The 19,342-nt window shown below is 35.9% G+C and overlaps 1 protein-coding gene across 1 annotated transcript in view; it reads left to right on the forward strand.

Annotated features, from left to right (window-relative positions):
• Positions 1 to 19,342, forward strand: part of LOC311291143 (uncharacterized protein) — a gene marked incomplete at its 5' end in the record, with an annotated part of 100,882 nt that overhangs the window by 42,452 nt on the left and 39,088 nt on the right. Inside the window, 12 exons of the mRNA XM_084410016.1 lie at positions 1,597 to 1,770; positions 3,835 to 4,008; positions 4,156 to 4,326; positions 4,767 to 4,940; positions 5,103 to 5,276; positions 8,214 to 8,384; positions 11,315 to 11,488; positions 11,658 to 11,828; positions 14,115 to 14,288; positions 14,506 to 14,676; positions 15,023 to 15,196; positions 15,343 to 15,507. Of these exons, the coding sequence (XP_084266142.1) occupies positions 1,597 to 1,770; positions 3,835 to 4,008; positions 4,156 to 4,326; positions 4,767 to 4,940; positions 5,103 to 5,276; positions 8,214 to 8,384; positions 11,315 to 11,488; positions 11,658 to 11,828; positions 14,115 to 14,288; positions 14,506 to 14,676; positions 15,023 to 15,196; positions 15,343 to 15,507 (2,067 nt within the window). The remainder of the gene's footprint in view (positions 1 to 1,596; positions 1,771 to 3,834; positions 4,009 to 4,155; positions 4,327 to 4,766; positions 4,941 to 5,102; positions 5,277 to 8,213; positions 8,385 to 11,314; positions 11,489 to 11,657; positions 11,829 to 14,114; positions 14,289 to 14,505; positions 14,677 to 15,022; positions 15,197 to 15,342; positions 15,508 to 19,342) is intronic.

Below are 19,342 nucleotides of genomic sequence, written 5' to 3' on the forward strand. Positions count from 1 at the left end.
AAAATTTCAATTTTTTTATAAATAGAACATTTGATGTAATGTGTCCTCATAAACACTGACAAGCATCTTATCTCAGAAATGGCAGCCACATCAGCAGCAGAAGGACAGTGTTGTGCAAGCAGAAATGTTGACCCAGAAAGAAGGGCACAATATGAGAAAGAAACAAATTAAAAAATATATAAAATTGAAGCCAATGCCTCCCTTCAAACCGGTTACAGTCTTCAACCACGTCATACTATTCTCAACATTGTCACATTAATATTTTTGGAAAAAATAGGGAAGACTATTAAAAATGAAAGCATTTATTGCTGATTACCATACAATTGTGGTTTTAGATAAACATCTAAATGATTATTATTATTATTATTATTATTATTATTACACAGAGACCACAGACACAATTTGTCTGTTTTTTACTTTAGTCCCATAAAAATGTGAAAATTATTATATACAGTAGCCTTTCTTGCTTTTCTATATTTTTTGCCAGTTTATCAGGAAGTGACAATTTTGTTATCCTAGAGACTCACTGGATGGAAACGCTGCTCTATTCGCAAATGTTTTATGTGATATTGCAGTTTTGCACATAAGTTTAATTGGAAACATGGCTAATAACACGCTTCACTCTGCAGTGCTAAAACCATAGACTGTAAAAAAAGGCTAAAACTGGCAGTGCATATACTTACTTCCTGGCAACCTGCCCAAATAAATCTTGCTGAGTTTTAGGTTTGAAAATTCATATAAAAAAGAAAAGAAAAAAGAAAATCTAAATATTAGTATAAATATTATACTATACTAAATATTAGTATAAAATATTATTATTTTTTCCTTAATACTAATTTTTTATTTTAAAATATAATAGTATAATCACACTATTTATTATTTTGTTTATTATTTTATAAAAAAAAACTTAAATAAAGTGCAATAATACAATTAATAATTGTTTTATTTTTTATAGTTATATTTAATGGGTCACACTACAGTATGTGCAGTGTGAGCACCAGACCGAATCTCCAGGTGCTCTCATGAGAACCAGACTGAAAAACTTATGTGCACCCCTGTTTATAAAGCACATATTAATGCGTTATTCTGCATAACCATATTCTACATCCCTTTATCCCCCACATATCTAAACTTAACTTAAACTACCTAGCTAATTAATAATAAGCAGTAATTAGGGGTTTATTGAGGCAAAGTTGTAGTTAATAGTGAATAGTGAGAATTGGATTTTTTGCTGCAGACTTCTTCTTTTTCTTTTTTTTGAGGAACACTTGTCATTGCGTGAGCATGCCTTTATAATAACTTTACAGCGTCATCTGTATCCCTAAGTAAATACAATATTAATGAAAACTAATTAATACATGTATAGGCTAACTATAATAACCTAAATTTAAGATAAAATTTTGAACAAACTCACCAAAATGTAACAATAACAGATTCCTGGTGATCATTAAATAATTAATCTTGCACATTAATAGCAGAATAAAACTGTGGTATATCTGATTCAGTTAAGAATGTAAGATGTAGTAAAATGTAGTCATATTTATTGATATTACAGTGCAATGTTAATTAAAATTTGTGCTTATGTATTTTCTGTAGACTTTCAGACTGCAGTATCACAGAAGAAGGTTATAAAGCTCTGGCTTCAGCTCTGAGATCAAACCCTTCACACCTGATAGAGCTGGATCTCAGAGGAAATGATCCTGGACAATCAGGAGTGAAGGAGCTCGATGATTTACTACAGGATCAGAAGTGTTCACTGAAAACACTGAGGTAAGTGCTATTAAAATAATAACGTTCAATAGTCCTAAAAGAAATTTTAGGTGGATGAGAATTTTACTGTCAAAAAAACAAGTAACAAAAAACAACAAAGCTTTGAAATGACTGAAGTCTTTTTCACAACATTGTGAGCATATATCACTATAGCAGGTTAGTTAGGGATGTGCGCTTCGACTAATTTGACAGTCATTTAAATGGAAGTTTTGTAACCGACTCGACTAGTCTAAAGTAAGAAACCCCCTAAAGACTTGTGCGTACATATGATCCATTTGAAACAATGAATCAAACAGTGGAATCCCATAACTAGATGTACCGCATGGCGGTACAAAATATGACCGCCGCTCAGGCCTGCACTGGCTTTCCACAAAAATAAATGACGTGGAGCAATTTGGCTGTATTGCGTGTTTATGTATATACCTAAAAAAAGTAGTAGTATGTGCATGTCTGTCTGTGTGTGTGTGTATGTGTGTGTGTTTGTGTGTGCGCATGTGTGTTTGTGTGTGTGTGTCTGTGCATGTGGATTTGTATGTGTGTGTATGGGTGTATGTCTGTGCATGTGGATGTCAGTGTGTGTGCATGCTTGCGTTTGTTTGTATTCCTGCATGTGTGTGTGTGACAGTATCATCCTAAACCAGCAACCCTTCGCTCAACACCACCATCTACAGGCCGATGAGTGTACAGTCACTAAATGTGCACATAAATGAATTTATTTTATACCCCCCCATGGATGAAATTCTACGAAACTTAGCATACCCCCAGAGGATGTCAAGTTAATCATACACATGAAATATGGTGCAGTTCTGAACATCTCCACTGAAGATAGGGGCGATTAAAGCAGAATAATATTGCATTTTCATTTTTTATGGGAGGGGCGCAAATCACAAATGAGTGATTATGGGCTAGGTTGATGTGGGCCCTTAAGACCAACATACCATAAAAATGTCTTCATCCTCGGTTCCACGGTTCAAGTAGTTATTTAGGAAAAACTGAATTTTTTGAGTTTGGGGGGGCCCAGCGCGGGGGGGGGAGTGGCCCCCGGGGACCAAACGAAATTTTTCCGTAAAAGTCTAGTGGGGCTACATGCTCACCAAATTTCATGTTCCCCGGTGTTTCGGTGTCCCTGTTGTTGACGGAAAATTCAGTAGATTGACGAAAAAAAAAAAAGAAAAAAAAACTTTGACAATCCCTATATGACTGCTTTCGCTAGCTTTTCGCTTATCTCTAAATATCTTAATCTCTTATATTAAGATAAGAGATGAAGTAAATGACGCGATGGGCATTTGATTGCTTTGGCTATCACACCTATGTGCATGTGTTGAATATGTTCAACACATGGCTCCAGTGGAATTATGCCAGTTTGACGTGTCACAGCTTTCATAAAACTTTCTTTTTATGGTCATTTCTGAGCTCGCCGCGACTGACATGAAAATACGCATAACAAGGTGATAAATCAAGTGATAAACAAGACAATTATCATAACTATGATTTTAACCAGATATTACACAACACTATACATTAATACTACACTGGACTAGAGGTACAAAATATATCAGTGGCCGAGATATTATTGGCTGATCACTGGGACAATAGAGTTATTTCCATTAATAAGTAGTTTTGTTATATTTGTGTTCAGCATATAATTTCTGATAATGATTCAGTGTATTTGTCTGGCAGTGTCACAAATTATCATATATCACATTATCATTTTCTGTTAGTATTAGTTTTGGGCATGTTTTAGTTTTGATCAGCTACTGTAATTATAGATATTCTGTTTATGTGTAAAGAAGTAATAAGTGAAAACAATGAAAATACATTTCTGTATTTTCTCTCACTGGTGTTTGCTTATACATGAAAATGGCATATTGTTTGTTTGCGTTCTGTCTGTATGTTTATGTATATTTTATGGTTATTACATGCTGCAAATTTCATTTTGGTTTAATTAATTGACACAAATACTTGTAGTAAATCATTCTACTCTGTTTAGAGACTCATTCAGGATGAAGCTGCAAAAGGCATAACATTGGAATAGTATCTGATTTGTAATTCTACTTCCTGTAGGTTTTTGAAAAGTGCTGCTGCACAGGAAGCGTGTGACTATCTCACTAAAGTTCAGGGTAAAAGTCCATTATTACTGACAGAACTGGATCTGAGTGAAGATAAATTAGGAGATCTGGATGGAGAGAAGCTCTCTGCTCTTTTGATGGACTCTCATAGTAAAGTGGAGAAAATCAAGTGAGTCAACATGATTTATACATTATAACTTCTCTGTTAATTGATTGTAAATGACTGTCAGTCATGTGTCAGCAGATATGAAGAGCTGTTGGTATAGTGTGTGGTGAATATGTGCTGAATAATAAATTATGGTGTTTTTATGTTTAGGCTGAATAATTGTGAGCAGACAGAGAAAAGCTGTTCAGTTCTAGCTACTGTTCTCTCCTCTAAAACCATCCTGAAAGAGCTGAACCTGAACAACAGCCGTCTGCTGGACTCTGGAGTCAAAGAGATCTGTAAGGGACTGAAGAATCCTGTGTGTGAACTGGAGATACTCAAGTGAGTACATTTCACCATCAGCTACACTCAACACCACAACACTTGCTTATCAGTTATATATATCTGAGTCCACTCACCTTCAGAAGTGAGGAAAAATCTAGGAAATAGCAAAATAGCAAACAGTGGCACAATACAATAGAATGAAAAGACAAGTGAAACAAACACGGCTTTATGTTTTTCAGGTGCTAATGCTTACAACTAAAGTTACAAAAGTTATTGAGTCAAGAGCAGTGAGGGGTTTTTCTCTTTGTCTTTTGTTCTTTGATTAAAATGATAGCAGCAGGTTTATTAGGCTGCTGTCACTTAAGACTGAATACTAATCCAATATACTGTTACACAACATGCCTTTTTTCTCAACTATTTACAGTTCAAAACTGACTGTATTTACAGCAGTGTTCATTTTAGTTCTAGTGCTCATTCTAAGTTTTCGTGTTTTCTAGACTTTCAGACTGCAGTATCACAGAAGAAGGTTATAAAGCTCTGGCTTCAGCTCTGAGATCAAACCCTTCACACCTGATAGAGCTGGATCTCACAGGAAATGATCCTGGACAATTGGGAGTGGAACACCTCATTAATGTACAAATGAATAGTTGCCATTCACTGACAACACTGAGGTGAGTATTTTCTACAAATTAAACTGCAATAGTTTTAAGATTTTATCTGAAAGTGAATTAAACCATCAAACTATATTTCTGCACTTACTTGCATCAATATTCTTTTACCACATCTGTGCCATGTACAGTTATGTAAGATCAATGTACTGTCTTTGTTTCTAGGATATTACAAAGTCCTGCTGCAGATGAAGCCTGTCAGTATATGAGAGACATTTTGGGTAAAAACCCGTTATTCCTGAGTGAGCTGAATCTGAGTGAACATGAACTAGGAGACACACGAGTGAATCAGATCGCTGCTCTACTGCAGGATAAACACTGTAAACTCAACACACTCATGTGAGTATTGTGTTCACTTGTTATTGTACATTTAAAGTGTCTCAAAGAAATCAGGTGACCAAAACACTGTAAGGCAGAGGTGTCAAACATACGGCCGTGGGCTGAATGGGCCTACAGGTTTGTCTTATCCGGCCCGCGGGATGATTTGAACAGTGATAAAATAGAGATGCACTGCTCCACTGACCATAAAGCTAAACTTTTTTTTTTTTTTATCTCTATTCTGGACCTGCAAAGAACAGCTTGTGTAAAACATCCACAATTTGTATACGTTAACACAGGCAGACGCTGAATACAGACGGATAGAAATTGTAGTTTGTATGGTCAATATTAATGTAATAGTCAGCGCACTAAGGTTTAAAAAAAAAAAAAAAGTAATTCTGCCCATCTGGCCCTTAACTTAAAATTAGTTTGAAACCCTTCTTTATGGGCTTTTGCACCTGCGTAGTTATAGGAACTCAGTTATAGGAACTAGTCACCAGGGCGGTCCCCTGAGAATAAATATTCCCCTGGGGTAATTTTCCTGTTTGCATGCACACCACCAGGTGGAACTCAGTGATGTAAGCTTGCCGTAAGTATATGTAAACTGTGTTTACACATCTTTTAAAAATATTGAGTATCATGTATCATCTCATGTATTCAGCCAGTCAGCATACACTTACATTTACATTTACATTTATTCATTTAGCTGACGCTTTTATCCAAAGCGACTTACAATTGCTATATACTGTATGTCAGAGGTCGCACGCCTCTGGAGCAACTAGGGGTTAAGTGTCTTGCTCAGGGACACATTGGTGTCTCACAGTGGATTCGAACCCGGGTCTCTCACACCAAAGGCATGTGTCTTATCCATTGCGCCACACCACCCCATACACTTACGTCACTTTAGTACCTATAGTGCTGGTTTAGACCCTACTCTAGGAGCTAATTTAGTTCCCCTTAAAAGGAGTTCCAATAACTAAAATCATTCCTAGTTCCTGCAATGCAAACACACCAAAAAGCAAGTACTTCTGCCAATCCACCTTTTTCCTGAATTGTAACTTTCTTAAAAAAATTTCTAGTCAAATTAGCGTACTTTCCAAGCTGATAATGTAACATTAAACCCTATTAAATTTGTTTAAAAAAAAGCACATGGCTCCATGGCGCCATCATTTTACAGTGTTGCAATGACCCTCTTTTGTCAGCACCTCACCCGTCAAAGTTTAATGATTGTGTAAATGACACCAAGCTGCCGAAGTTAGCTTCATTGAAAACAGATGGCCACTCATAGAATGGGAAAATAAAATTAGAAAATGCCGGACAGTCTGTTTGAGGAACAACCACTCCCTGAGAAGACAAAGGACCTTTCCGGAAATTAACATTTGAACTCTCTCTTGTGAAATTAGCATCACAATTCGAGACGCAAGTATCAACTAGGTATCATCCTAATCTACACCTCTTTCCCTTGAGCCCCCATTCCCCCGTTCCTTTTCTCTCTCATGCTGAGATCACCTGAAATTCACCCAAAAATCTATATGGTTTAATGTGAACAATTATCATTAATTGTTCATAACAGTCACATAACACATTACTCCCGTTGTTACTCGAGGATGGATCAGTACCAACTGTTCATGATCCACCTTACAGTCTCCGGAGCGATAAGCCTAACTGATCACGGCAGTAATGGAAGGGAGAGCGCGCACTTTATGACAGCTCATCGAGTCGTTTTACGGATATAAAGTTTACCAGTTTATTAAGCATCCACTGAAAAGGTGTGTATATATTTGTTTACTGTTAGTTATAACAAGTGTTTTGTGTACTTTGCTGTGTTTCTTGATGATAATGAAACGGAGAGAGAGAGAGTTTATGGATAAGACTTTAATGCGCACTTCTTACACTATTTATTCAGCTCTTACTGTGATTTTCTGGAGTAAAACTGTGGGCCGCTACAACAGGCTTGTATTAATAGTGGATAATAGCATAATTGCCTAAGTCCTTTTTTTAAAAATAGGACGTAGGCAATTATGCTATGAGGCTAACGAGTTGACAAATACATTATAACTGTAATTAAACTAAACTATACCTGTTCTATATCCATATAGCATATATTCTCTGGCTGTGTGGGCATTATTGTCCGACTCCAGGTCGATATGAACACCGCAACTGAGAGTTTCTGTTTTGATATTATATCATGATATTGTCCTGACTGAGCGTGAGCTCTTGAAGCTCCGCCCTCTTTGCTGGCAGCAACAGCTCATTTGCATTTAAAGGGACAAACACAAAACGGCATGTATTTCGATTTTTGCAAAATCGTACATATTTTACGAATTGGCCAATTCGTATGAATTCATACGAATGACCTACCCCTGACCCCGCCCCTAAACCTACCCATCACGTGGGTTTAGACAAATCGTACAAATTCGTACGAGTGAGGTCGTACGAATTAGTACGAATTAGCCAACTTTTTATCCTTCGTACGAATTCGTACGAATTGATCGTGAGATAGCGTTGGTATTTCTGAGCCCCAAAAAGTGACAATTTAAACATGCTGTAAAAAATATCTGTGGGGTATTTTGAGGAGCTAAAACTTCACATACACACTCTGGGGAAATCAGAGACTTATTTTCTGTAATCAAGCGAGATTAGGCAAAAATTTCACTTGCAAAACTGTAATTCCCAAACAGTTAAAAAGTTAATTTAAAAGAAAAGATGATGTTACACAGTGGTAAACAACTTTTTTAGAGTGTGATGCAGCCGTCAAATTTTTTATTTATTTCAAAACACAATTAAGTTGGTCAGTGAAAACATTGGAAATCTTTTCTGTGTACTTAAAGGTCAGTTAAATAAAGGTTAAAGAAAAGTAACAAATCACAGACTGTTGATTTTATTGCATTTTACAAAATGTACCAACTTCTCTGGAAATGTGTTTGTAAATTCTCCCTCATCTGATCATCATTTTAGGCTGCGTAAGTGTGGTCTAACAGAGGAAAGCTGTTCAGCTCTCGCTACAGTCCTGAGATCAAACTCCAGTCTGAAAGAGCTTGACATCAGCAACAATAATCTGCAGGATTCAGGAGTGAAGAAACTCCGGAACGGATTAGAAAATACAAACTGCACACTGGAGAAACTCAGGTGAGTTCAATGAACTATTGTTTGATTCCACTTAACTTGAATGTTTTTTTTTTTTCATAGTACAATGTATGTTTTAACAGCAGTGTTGGGGAAGCTACTCTTAATCTGTAGTTTGACAAGCTACAAGCTACTCAAAAGTTAAAGTAAAGTTACATTCAAGCTTGTAGCTGCTCTACAAGTTTCTATTAAAAACTTTTAATAGAGTTTAAAATAACATGTTGTAATGCAATTATGGTTTCAATGAGTGGGGTGAATTCAGGTTGACTGGGACAATTTTTTCCAGTCATTTCAATGGCAAAAAGTGTCCCAATCGTTTGATCTCAAACTTACTGTCAAAGTGCAAAATGTTACAAATGTAACATCAATACAAGAACAAAATGTATGCAAACTCAAACTGGATACACAGGAGTAATAAAAAATGCAGGTTAAACTCACAGCACATACGGTAGGCTATTTACTAGGGCTGGGTAAAAAATATAGATTTCTCGATTTTAATCATTCTCATTTTTACGAACCGATATCGATTCTTAAATCCCAAGAATCGATTAGTCATCCTGTTTTCAGTTGATGAATGAATGTAACATTGTGGCGCGCATCCCATCCAATAAATCGCAATGATCTTTGTGCTTTGTTACTATTGATATGAAACAAAGTCTCAGTATTCACATTACGTCCATTTTCTTACGAAACTGAAAAACATAAATACCGTTTTGGCGCTGTGGCGTGAGATCGCTCTGGCTCAGCTCAAGAGCAGCAGCAGCAACGCGGAGCGCACATGGGCTTCTCGTCCGCCTTAATAATACCAGTTACAGCGCGAAATAAACATGAATGAGCATCTGAAAGTATGTTAAAAGCAGAGCTGCCAACTCTCACGCATTCACCGTGAGACACACGCAATTGACACTTTTCACACGCTCTCATGCCACACATCCATTTTCTCACGCACAGAAAAATCGCGAAGCAAAGAGGACACGGAGACCGACAGACTAGACAGAGCAGGTTACTTTATGATATAAAACAATCTCAGCTCTCAGATTCTGTCACTTTTATTACGAAATTCAAACAATAAATACCGTTTTGGCGCTTGTAAATGTGATTGACAGATCCCTAGCGCACGTGAACCGATCATCTCTACTAGCTTAGTAAAAAAAACAGGAACACTGTTGAAAGATACAGTACAACTTACCGAAATTTATATTCCTCATACATAATATCGATCAATCAGTGTTTTTCATCAGCGTGAAGAGGTTAATAACATAGCTGGAGAACAATTATGTCACATTTACCTTGCCATTTAATGAACATAATATGCTATAGCACTTTGGCAAGAAAAAAATAGCTATAGAGAGTATTTTGCTAAATATGTGTTCTATATTACATATTTATTATATTTTTACTTATATCATTAAATAAAGTTGTTATTATAATAAAAAAACAACCATTATATTTAATTTGAGTTATTTTTAACTAATTTTTAATAGCCTACTACCAGCTTGTTTATAAATCTCACTCCAAGCTAAACTCAAAAGTTGGCAGCTATGTAATAGGTAGAGTACAACTTATCGAAATCCGTATCATGTGACATGGAATCGCTCGATCAGTGTTTCAACCGTGGAAAGACGTCAGTAAATCAGCTTGTAAACAATGTCATGTAACCTCACATTTACCTCAGAAAAACCATATCCAGTGACTATAAACTCGTTAGTCAGCTAGAAATATTTACTCTAGAGGAGCATTTTGCTAAATATATGCACCATATTACATATTCATTATAATTTTTAATGTTCTTCAATTTTTAATGCATGTTTGAATAAATCTGGCAGGTTTTTCAGACAGCCACCATTTAAATGTTTATATTTCATATAACTTTATTATTATAAAAATAAATAAAAGTGTAATTTTAGTGTTTGTATACAAATAGTTAATTTTTTACCTTCAATATTATAGTAGGCTAATGAAGCCTATAGGCTACAACTGACTCCCATAGTTTACTGCATTAGTTAAGAGATTTGTTTTCCTTGAGAAAATTTGCCATATATTGTTCCTGATATCCAAAATAATCAATATTGAATCGAATCGAAATCGAATGGAATTGCAAGCTTGTGAATCGAAATCGAATAGAATTGTGAAATTTGTCAATACCCAGCCCTACTATTTACTGTGAAAAGAGCCGCTCTGAGACGCAAATCATGAGCTGTTCGCGCTTTGCTTGAAATCCCCCCGCAACCATCCTTGGCCAAATAATAAGTGCTCTACTATATTGCAATTTTATTTTAGTTCGATTAGTGATCTTTTAGGTTCATTACAAAACTAGCGGGACAGATTAATCTATGGTGGTTCATTATTGTAGTTAAAATAGAAATACACATTTGATATAGAGTGCAATAAAGCAGGATAAGTAGTTCATTTAAAAAGCTATTATTCACCTTCCATATGCGCTTTAAGTCTTTAATGTAGACTGCATTTTAAACTTTGGTTTGCATAAATTACAGTCGATTCACATGAAATATCCATTCCTGTCCATCCTTTACATAATCATCAAACAATCTCATCAGTGGACGGACTGTAAAGTCGCAAAATGCATGATGTAACAACAGATGGTGGTAATGAACAAATGTAGTTTGTTATCTAGTAAGAAGACGCTGCGTTGCTTCAATGCATTACAGGCTCATGATTCATCAGAATGCAAAATGGAATGTAGCTTTCAGTCGCGCTACACGGCTACTTGGAAAAAGTAGCTAGCTACTGGAAAAGCAACAATGTTTTAAAAGTAGCTGAGCTACTGTCCAGATACTAAAAATGTAGTTATGTTAGTGGGATCGTTACTTGCTAGCTACTCTCCAACACTGTTTAACAGTACGATATGTTTAAATATATTAATCATAAAATAACAATAACCAGATGAATTTTATAAATTCCCTTTTTTCTAGACTTTCAGACTGCCGTATCACAGAAGAAGGTTATAAAGCTCTGGCTTCAGCTCTGAGATCAAACCCTTCACACCTGATAGAGCTGGATCTCAGAGGAAATGATCCTGGACAATCAGGAGTGAAGGAGCTTGATGATTTACTACAGGATCAGAAGTGTCAACTCAAGACACTGAGGTGAGTACTATTAAAACACTCAATAGTCTTAATATCGTTTTTGCCAAAAGAGAATTCAACTGTCAGAAACACATTTATAAATTAGATTTTGAAAAGACTAAAGGCCCTTTCACAAGATTATGAAAATACCCAAATGAAATGGCATGTAATGTACTTACTCTGTTTCCAGGTTTTTGAGTCATGATGCAGATGACGCCTGTCAGTATGTGAGAGGAATTGTGGGTAAAAACCCGTTACTCCTGAGAGAGCTGAATCTGAGTGAACATGAACTAGGAGACACACGAGTGAATCAGATCGCTGCTCTACTGCAGGATAAACACTGTAAACTCAACACACTGATGTAAGTATTTTACATTGTTTTATACTTTACAAAGCATCTTTAAAACAATATACTATTTGATATTACATTTTCAAAATATTGTCATTGTAGATTAATCTAAGATTAACTGAGCTATTTAAACAACGTGGGGCAGGACGTGAAAATGAAAACTGCATCAGGCAGAAACTAGCAGAAAACACTTGCTTAACGCCTGGCGCTGCATTGCACCGGGTGTATGATATGGCCCATAGAGTGCACAGAAACATGATGTATTCTAGTAGGTTAGACCAGTGCGAGTGCACATTTAGAGTGCCTTTAGTCTATGTTTTATATATATTTATCTATATTTGGTCTATTAAAATGCATTCAGATTTCCCCAAAATTCAAGATAAAGGGGCAAAAATGCCGCTGTATGTCTGAATGAATCACCAGTTTGAATGAATCGGTTGAATTGCAATGACTCACTCATTAACAGTGAATTGCTGCCACCTACTAGCTGTTTTAATTCACAATTTAAAGTATCTTTTCATTTTTATTAACAATTTCAAATATCATTATTCAGCGTTTTATGTTTAAAACATCAAAATATTATTTATGCATTTGTAACTGCAGGTTAAATGTATTCATGTCCCACTGAGTTGCATTAAACAGTCTGTGTAAATGCATCTAAATGTCACTTCAGATGCAGCTTCTGTGTTTCCTCTGCATTGCAAAGATGAATTTTGTTGATACTGATTTAATTTGCTTGGTAACAGCCATTTTGTCTTATTATTCTAATTGACTTCATTGATTAAATGTAAGAATTTAATGCAAAATATGATGCACACATTTAATTAGGTTAGAAAAAACTGCTTCATAAAGCTAAAATGCCCATAAAAGGTAAAAATCTATTTAAACATATTTGAAAAGTGATTTCTGTCACTGCTATCAATAAAATCCCAGAAAATATTGAGATGGTCTGTTTTTTTTTTTTTTTTTTTTAGTATCACACACCCTGAGCAACAAGCTTCAATCCATAGTGATTTTGATATATTTGATTTATACCACTGTAAGTTAGTGTATCTGCAGAGCGCAGGGTTAATTAAAGTTAACATGAGCTAGAAAATAGTGAAACATGATTGATAAGTTATTAAAAGTGCAATAAACTGTAAAAGTGAACTACATTCTGTACTCATAAGCTTACAGGTGGCCCCCTGTGTACACACACACGAAGCATGACAGCATGCGAGCACCCAATTCAGTTCCCCTGCATAGCCCATTGCACTTGACTATTTTCCTCTCTTTTTAAAAAGTTGCCAGCATTTTTGATCATTTTCACCTCACTTTTTAATGGCCCCGAGAATATTTTGTTGCATGAATATCTGAATAGACAATGTATCCAAAGAAAAAAGAAGAAAAAACGGACCTTCTGCTTTTATTTAAAAAAAGAAATCAATATTTGTTGTTTTTGGTGACGTGAACTCTGCATTATGCATTAAATCTGCATATAGCGCAGGAATTGAAGATCAGATTTATATCTGTTTTGCGGAGACACATTTATGTGACCAAGTGTAAATGGAATCGTTTAAATAAATCAGATATCCGATCAGTAAAAACACAAGAACTGACCAGGTGTAAACAGGCCCAAAGATTACATCTGGATCAGATTCAGAATGATGATCAAAACATAGATTCCCACAATCCATCCATCATTAATATTCAGTACACACTTGTACAATAATACAGTATAGTTTTACAATACACACTGTTTGTCAAAATGCCTGACTTGGCAAGTATCCAGGTAAACCTAGTCGGTTATGTCTTAAGTGAGCGTAAACAGTTGTAAAATCAGATGTAAATCAATATATTGAATCCGTGCATTAGGTGACAACTTTTAATATACCTGCTGCTGTCTGTCCTTAATGTTGACTTAACAAAATTAACTGACTGAGAAACTTTTGTAGCAATATTTAATTCATGCAGACTATGCTGTTTTTTTTAATCTTATGATTTTATTAATTAACAATTTTTGTAGTATTTCTTTACCTTATTTTTTGCATGTAGTATTTCCTACCTGGAAAAAAATGTCTCTGTTCTGTTGTGTTTGTCTCATTGCTCATGATTTGCTTAGATTTTACACTGATTGTTTATTTAATTGCTTAAGAAGTTTTTACTTACATATTGCTAGTTTTGCAGTGTTATTGAAATACATGTTCTTTAAGAAAGTAGGCCCACTCTCTTTGACAATGAAAACCCTTCTGTTACTGTAGATGTGTGTTTTGGCAGAAAAAATACCTGAAGCCCTTTTTCTTTTTTCTCTCTCTTCAGGCTGAATAATAACAGTATTACAGCAGAAGGTTGTGCTGCTCTGACTTCAGCGTTTAATTCAAACCCTTCAAACCTGATAGAGCTGGATCTGAGTGAGAATAAACTAGGAAACTCTGGAATAAAGAAGATCTGTGTTCTGTTGGAAAATACACAATGCAGATTAGAGAAACTGAAGTGTGTATTAATTTATCTTCATTTCAGCATGATAACATAGATTTATAAATGTCCATTTGATTAGATTAACTGAAAATATCCATTTCAGTTAATCATTTTAATTTCAGTCTGATATTTTATGAAACATTTAGAAATGCAAATGAAGCAGGTGTTGTCAATAAGGCATTGGTTGCAGTACTTAACTTGTATATGTTTTTGTATGTATGTATATGTATAGTCTTTCAGGCTGCAATATCACTGAAGAAGGATATAAAACTTTGACCTCATCTCTGAAATCAAACTCAAGCCTGATAGAGCTGGATCTCAGAGGAAATGATCCTGGACGATCAGGAGTGAAGGAGCTCTATAATTTACTGCGGCTCGAAAGCTGTAAATTAAAGAACATCAGGTGAGAAAAGCCTTTGATTTTTCTAAATAAGCCACAGACAGTCAGAGGTGTGCAGCTAAATAGATGTGACAAATGGCCAATGCAGAGTTAGAATGGCATGAAAAGGAATTTACAATTCAGCAAAACTGGAAATATTTACCAAAACTATGACTTTCTACACGTTGCCATATTTTATTGCTTTTCTGGATCCATAAGGAGGATGGGAGCTGCAAAAGGCATGACATTCTAACAAAATTATTTAAAAAAATATAGATATTTTATTTTATTCTTTCTAAATTTGTGTTTTTCTTTTATCCTTTTTTCTTTTCTTTTCAATTATCAAATAAAAAATTTCTATTTCCTGTAGGTTTTTGAAAAGTGCTGCTGTACAGGAAGTGTGTGAGTATCTTACTAAAGTTCTGGGTAAAAGTCCATTATTACTGACAGAACTGGATCTGAGTGAAGATATATTAGGAGATCTGAATGGAGAGAAGCTCTCTGCTCTTTTGATGGACTCTCATTGTAAAGTGGAGAAAATGAAGTAAGGGAACATAATTTATACATTATAACTTCTGTTTATTCATTATTAAAGACTGTCAGTCACTTGTGTGAGCAGATATGAAGAGCTGTTAATCTGATGTGTGTTAAATATGTACTGAATAATAAATTATCTGTTTTTGTGTTTAGGCTGAATAATTGTGATCTGAGAGAGAAAAGCTGTTCAGTTCTAGCTACTGTTCTCTCCTCTAAAACCATCCTGAAAGAGCTGAACCTGAACAACAGCCGTCTGCTGGACTCTGGAGTCAAAGAGATCTGTGAGGGACTGAAGAAATCAACACTGAAGATTCTTAAGTGAGTTCAGTTCACCATCAGATACACTCAACACCACAGCAATCAGGGATATTATATATTTACTGAATCTGCTTCCCTCCTGAAGTGCAAAAAAAATGGAAGAATACAGATTTTTTTGGTCACACAGTTTAGAGTCCAATTCTCACTATTAACTATTAGCTACGAGTTTTGCCTCAGTAAATTCCTAATTACTTCTTATTAATAGTTATTAAGGTAGTTGTAATAGCATTTAAATTTAGGTATGGTTAGGATTATGGGATGTAGAATGAGATCATGCAGAATAAGGCAATAATATGTGCTTTATAAGTACTATTAAACAGCCAGTATCCTAGTAATTTGCAACTAGTAATTAGCTATAAGTTAATAATGAGAACTGGATACTAAACTACCCTGAACTAAGTGTTACTATTTTTTTCCCATAACAGTGGTGTTATCTCTAACAAAAACTAAAATGAAAACTTAAAGGATTTTTTGTTACTGGTAAGAAAAAATTACACAATTGGGGAAAAACTAAATAAAAAAAGTAACTAAATTAAACAAAAAAATATTTTATGACTTTAAAAGTAGACACAAAAATGCCACAAATTAAGTTTAAAGTCAAGTAAAATTGAGTATAGTTAATTTTTTTTATAAACAATATATTATATCAAACATGAATACACAAAAGTGTGTTTAAAGGTACAATATGTAAGAATTTTGTATCAAAATATCCAAAACACACTTGCACAGTGTTATATATTTCTTTCAATTGTGCGCTTACAATTATCTTAAATGTTTCCAAGAATTTGTAAATTCAGAGCAATTCACAATTTTAAATAGTGCTTGGCCCTTGTAACTTGTCGCCTGTCAATGACGTAATATCCGCGTTATCCCTGGTTACCGCTCGTACTGCCATAGTAACCATGGCGACAGACGTGGACAACTGCATTACATCTAGCACACGTAGCTCACGCTGTTGTTGTTTAGTTCAAACATTGTGGACCATTATGGACCAAGCAGACTTTGAGACAAAAGCAGAAATAAAACGAAAATCAATATCCGCTTGGCATTTTCGAGATGACGAGAAATCCACGTCCACGACCAGAGTTGGGTATAACGTGTTACAAAGTAACGTATTCTAATTACTTTTCGTGACAACGCAGTAATGTAACTCATTACATTTAAAATAAACGTAATTTGATTACAGTTACTTATGTCAATAAAATTAAGTTACTTGCGTTACAAATGAATTGTTAAGAAAAAATATTAAAGTAAATAAATTAAAATGCATTTCTAATCACGTTTTGGGGCGGCTGCGTCAGTTATTGAGCATGTGCTTTTATGAATTACCGGAGAACTCGTGCTGCATAAATGGACGGTGTGGTGGTTGTTTCTTCAAGTGGAAGTATAAACATTGTTTTGAGTTCTTTGAGCGTAAAAATAAAAATATAACCGTTAAATGCAAACTGTGCGCAATTTCTAACTCGACCAGCAATTTGTTGAAGCACTTGAACAGAGTGCATTCTACGACAAAACTCGTCACCAAGGAGGATAACGTTACCCACGCCCGAGACAAGAGCGGTGCAACCTCGTCTAAACAAGTTAGATTGGATTTTTGTTCAAGATCGGGAGGGAAGGTAACTTCTGGACAGGTGAAGAGAGCTGTAGCAGCGTATGTGGTGGAGGAAATGCTGCCCTTGTCGCGTGTTGAACCGCAGTCAAGAGACTTGCTTACGATGATACCCGTGATGGACAGGTCTGTACCCTCGCAGGACCGAAAGACATTTGCAAGGTATCTAGATAAATGCTATGCGGATATGGAGTATGAATATTTGCATTCAAATATGCAATGTTTTTTTTAATGTTTTTTTATAAATACTGTTTTCAAGTGTTATCAATTTAAAGTATTTTTTCCTGTCTTTAATGCACACCAACACAGTTAGTAGGTACAAGCTAGCACACACAGTGCATGTTACACGCAGCAAGGAATGTTGTAGATAAGACATAGGCCTACTGTAGACACATTTAAAAAGACTACAGTTTTCATTGTTAGGCAAGTTTATGTTAAGAATGTTAACTTCTAGAAATGCATTGGATCTTTAAGTCAAGTTGCTGTTTTCATATTTCTGTAATATTTTTCAGTCAATATTAAATTACGGAAAGAACTGAGTTTCACTTTGTAGTGTATTTTTGTAGGTTTAATAGGTTTTCAAAGTAACTTGAAAGTAAAGTAATTAGTAATCTGATTACTTTTTACATGCAGCAATCAGTAATGTAATCAAATTACAATTTTAGAGCAGTAATTAATAATTTGTAGTGGATTACTTTTTTTGAGTAACTTACCCAACACTGTCCACGACTAACTTAGACTTGACAGAGCTTCACGAGTCACGACTTGACAGAGACGATAATGGTCCAGTGTCTATCATTTTTATGGTAGCTTTATTTTAACGGATAGAGACAAAATATCAACCAAAAAATCCAGAAAAAACACATTATATAAAGGTTATAAATTCATTTGCATTTCAGTAAGTTCAGTAAGTATTTGATCCCCAAGCAAAACATGCCTTAGTACTTGGTGGAGAAACCTTTGTTGGCAAGCACAGAGGTAAGACATTTCTTGTAGTTGGTCATCAAGATACAGATTCTGTGGACAGGTGTCCACTGCGCTAGTAGTACTTTCTTAAAGTGACGGGACTAATCTGTGTTTCACATGGGCACATAACCAATTTGTGGGAGGCAGAATTCTTGCTGGTTGATAGGGGATCAAATACTTATTTCACTCGATCAAATGCTAATCAATTTACAACCTTTATATAATGTGTTTTTCTGGATTTTTTGGTTGATATTCTGTCTCTATCTGTTAAAATAAACCTACCATAAAAATTATAGACCCTTCATTTCTTTGTAAGTGGGCGAACTTACAAAATCAGCAGGGGATCAAATCATTATTTCCCCCACTGTAAACGTGTTAACTGTGTTACATGTAACAGCCTTAATAAAATGTCATTATCTGTTAATATATTAACCATAAAGTGCTTAAAATGAAATGTTCTTTAATGAAGTGGGAAGTAGATGTGCAAGTGTACGGTAATGAACATGCACATAATTGTTGTTGTGGGTACTTCAAAATGTTTTCAACTTTATTAAAGAGAGTTCTCTTACGAGAGGTTCTCTCGTATTGCGTAAGCTAGCTTACGCTGCGGGAAAGTCTCCTTTCTCGAGATACTGAAGCCAAAAATTATCCTTAATTTTTAAAATCTTGTCAACGCAGTGCGGCAGCCTGCAGACCTAGGGCAGGCGAATCGCGTGCCCATTGGCTGCTCTGCGGCAACTGCAGCAGCCTATGGCTGAGCCTTGCGCGTGACGTCACGTCCAATGAGCGCGCAATGCGTCACAGCCCGTCATTAGGGGTGTGGCTTAGCGTATATAAGCAAGGTACAGAGGCTGCTTCGCTGATTTCTGTCTCTTCAGCGAAGCTCTTCGCATCGCTGATCTCTGAGGAAGCCGCCGTCGAAGCAAGCGACCAGCACGCCGAGGATCTCAGCCTGAGGACGCCGGCCGCTTTCGCCACCTTCAGCCTTCCCTGCCTGCTGTGCTATCCGGCACTATATCCTTTTTCTGCTCTGTGTTGTGTGTGTTTGTGTGTTCGCCCCGCGACACACTTGCATCTAAAAGAGCGCGAGGCGTTGTTGCAAATGCCTCGCTCATCCTGTGGCTCGTGTGAGCCACGCTCAGCGACAGAGACCGCCATGTATCTGCGCTCTCTGCCTGGGCTTCTATGACAGCTGAGCGCTCGCCGGAGCCCCTCCCGCGAGCCTCGCTATTCCTTCTCCCCCCCACCTCCCGACGCGCA

The sequence above is a fragment of the Rutilus rutilus genome, assembly GCF_951802725.1.
Source record: "Rutilus rutilus genome assembly, chromosome: 5".
NCBI classification, from domain to species: domain Eukaryota; kingdom Metazoa; phylum Chordata; class Actinopteri; order Cypriniformes; family Leuciscidae; genus Rutilus; species Rutilus rutilus.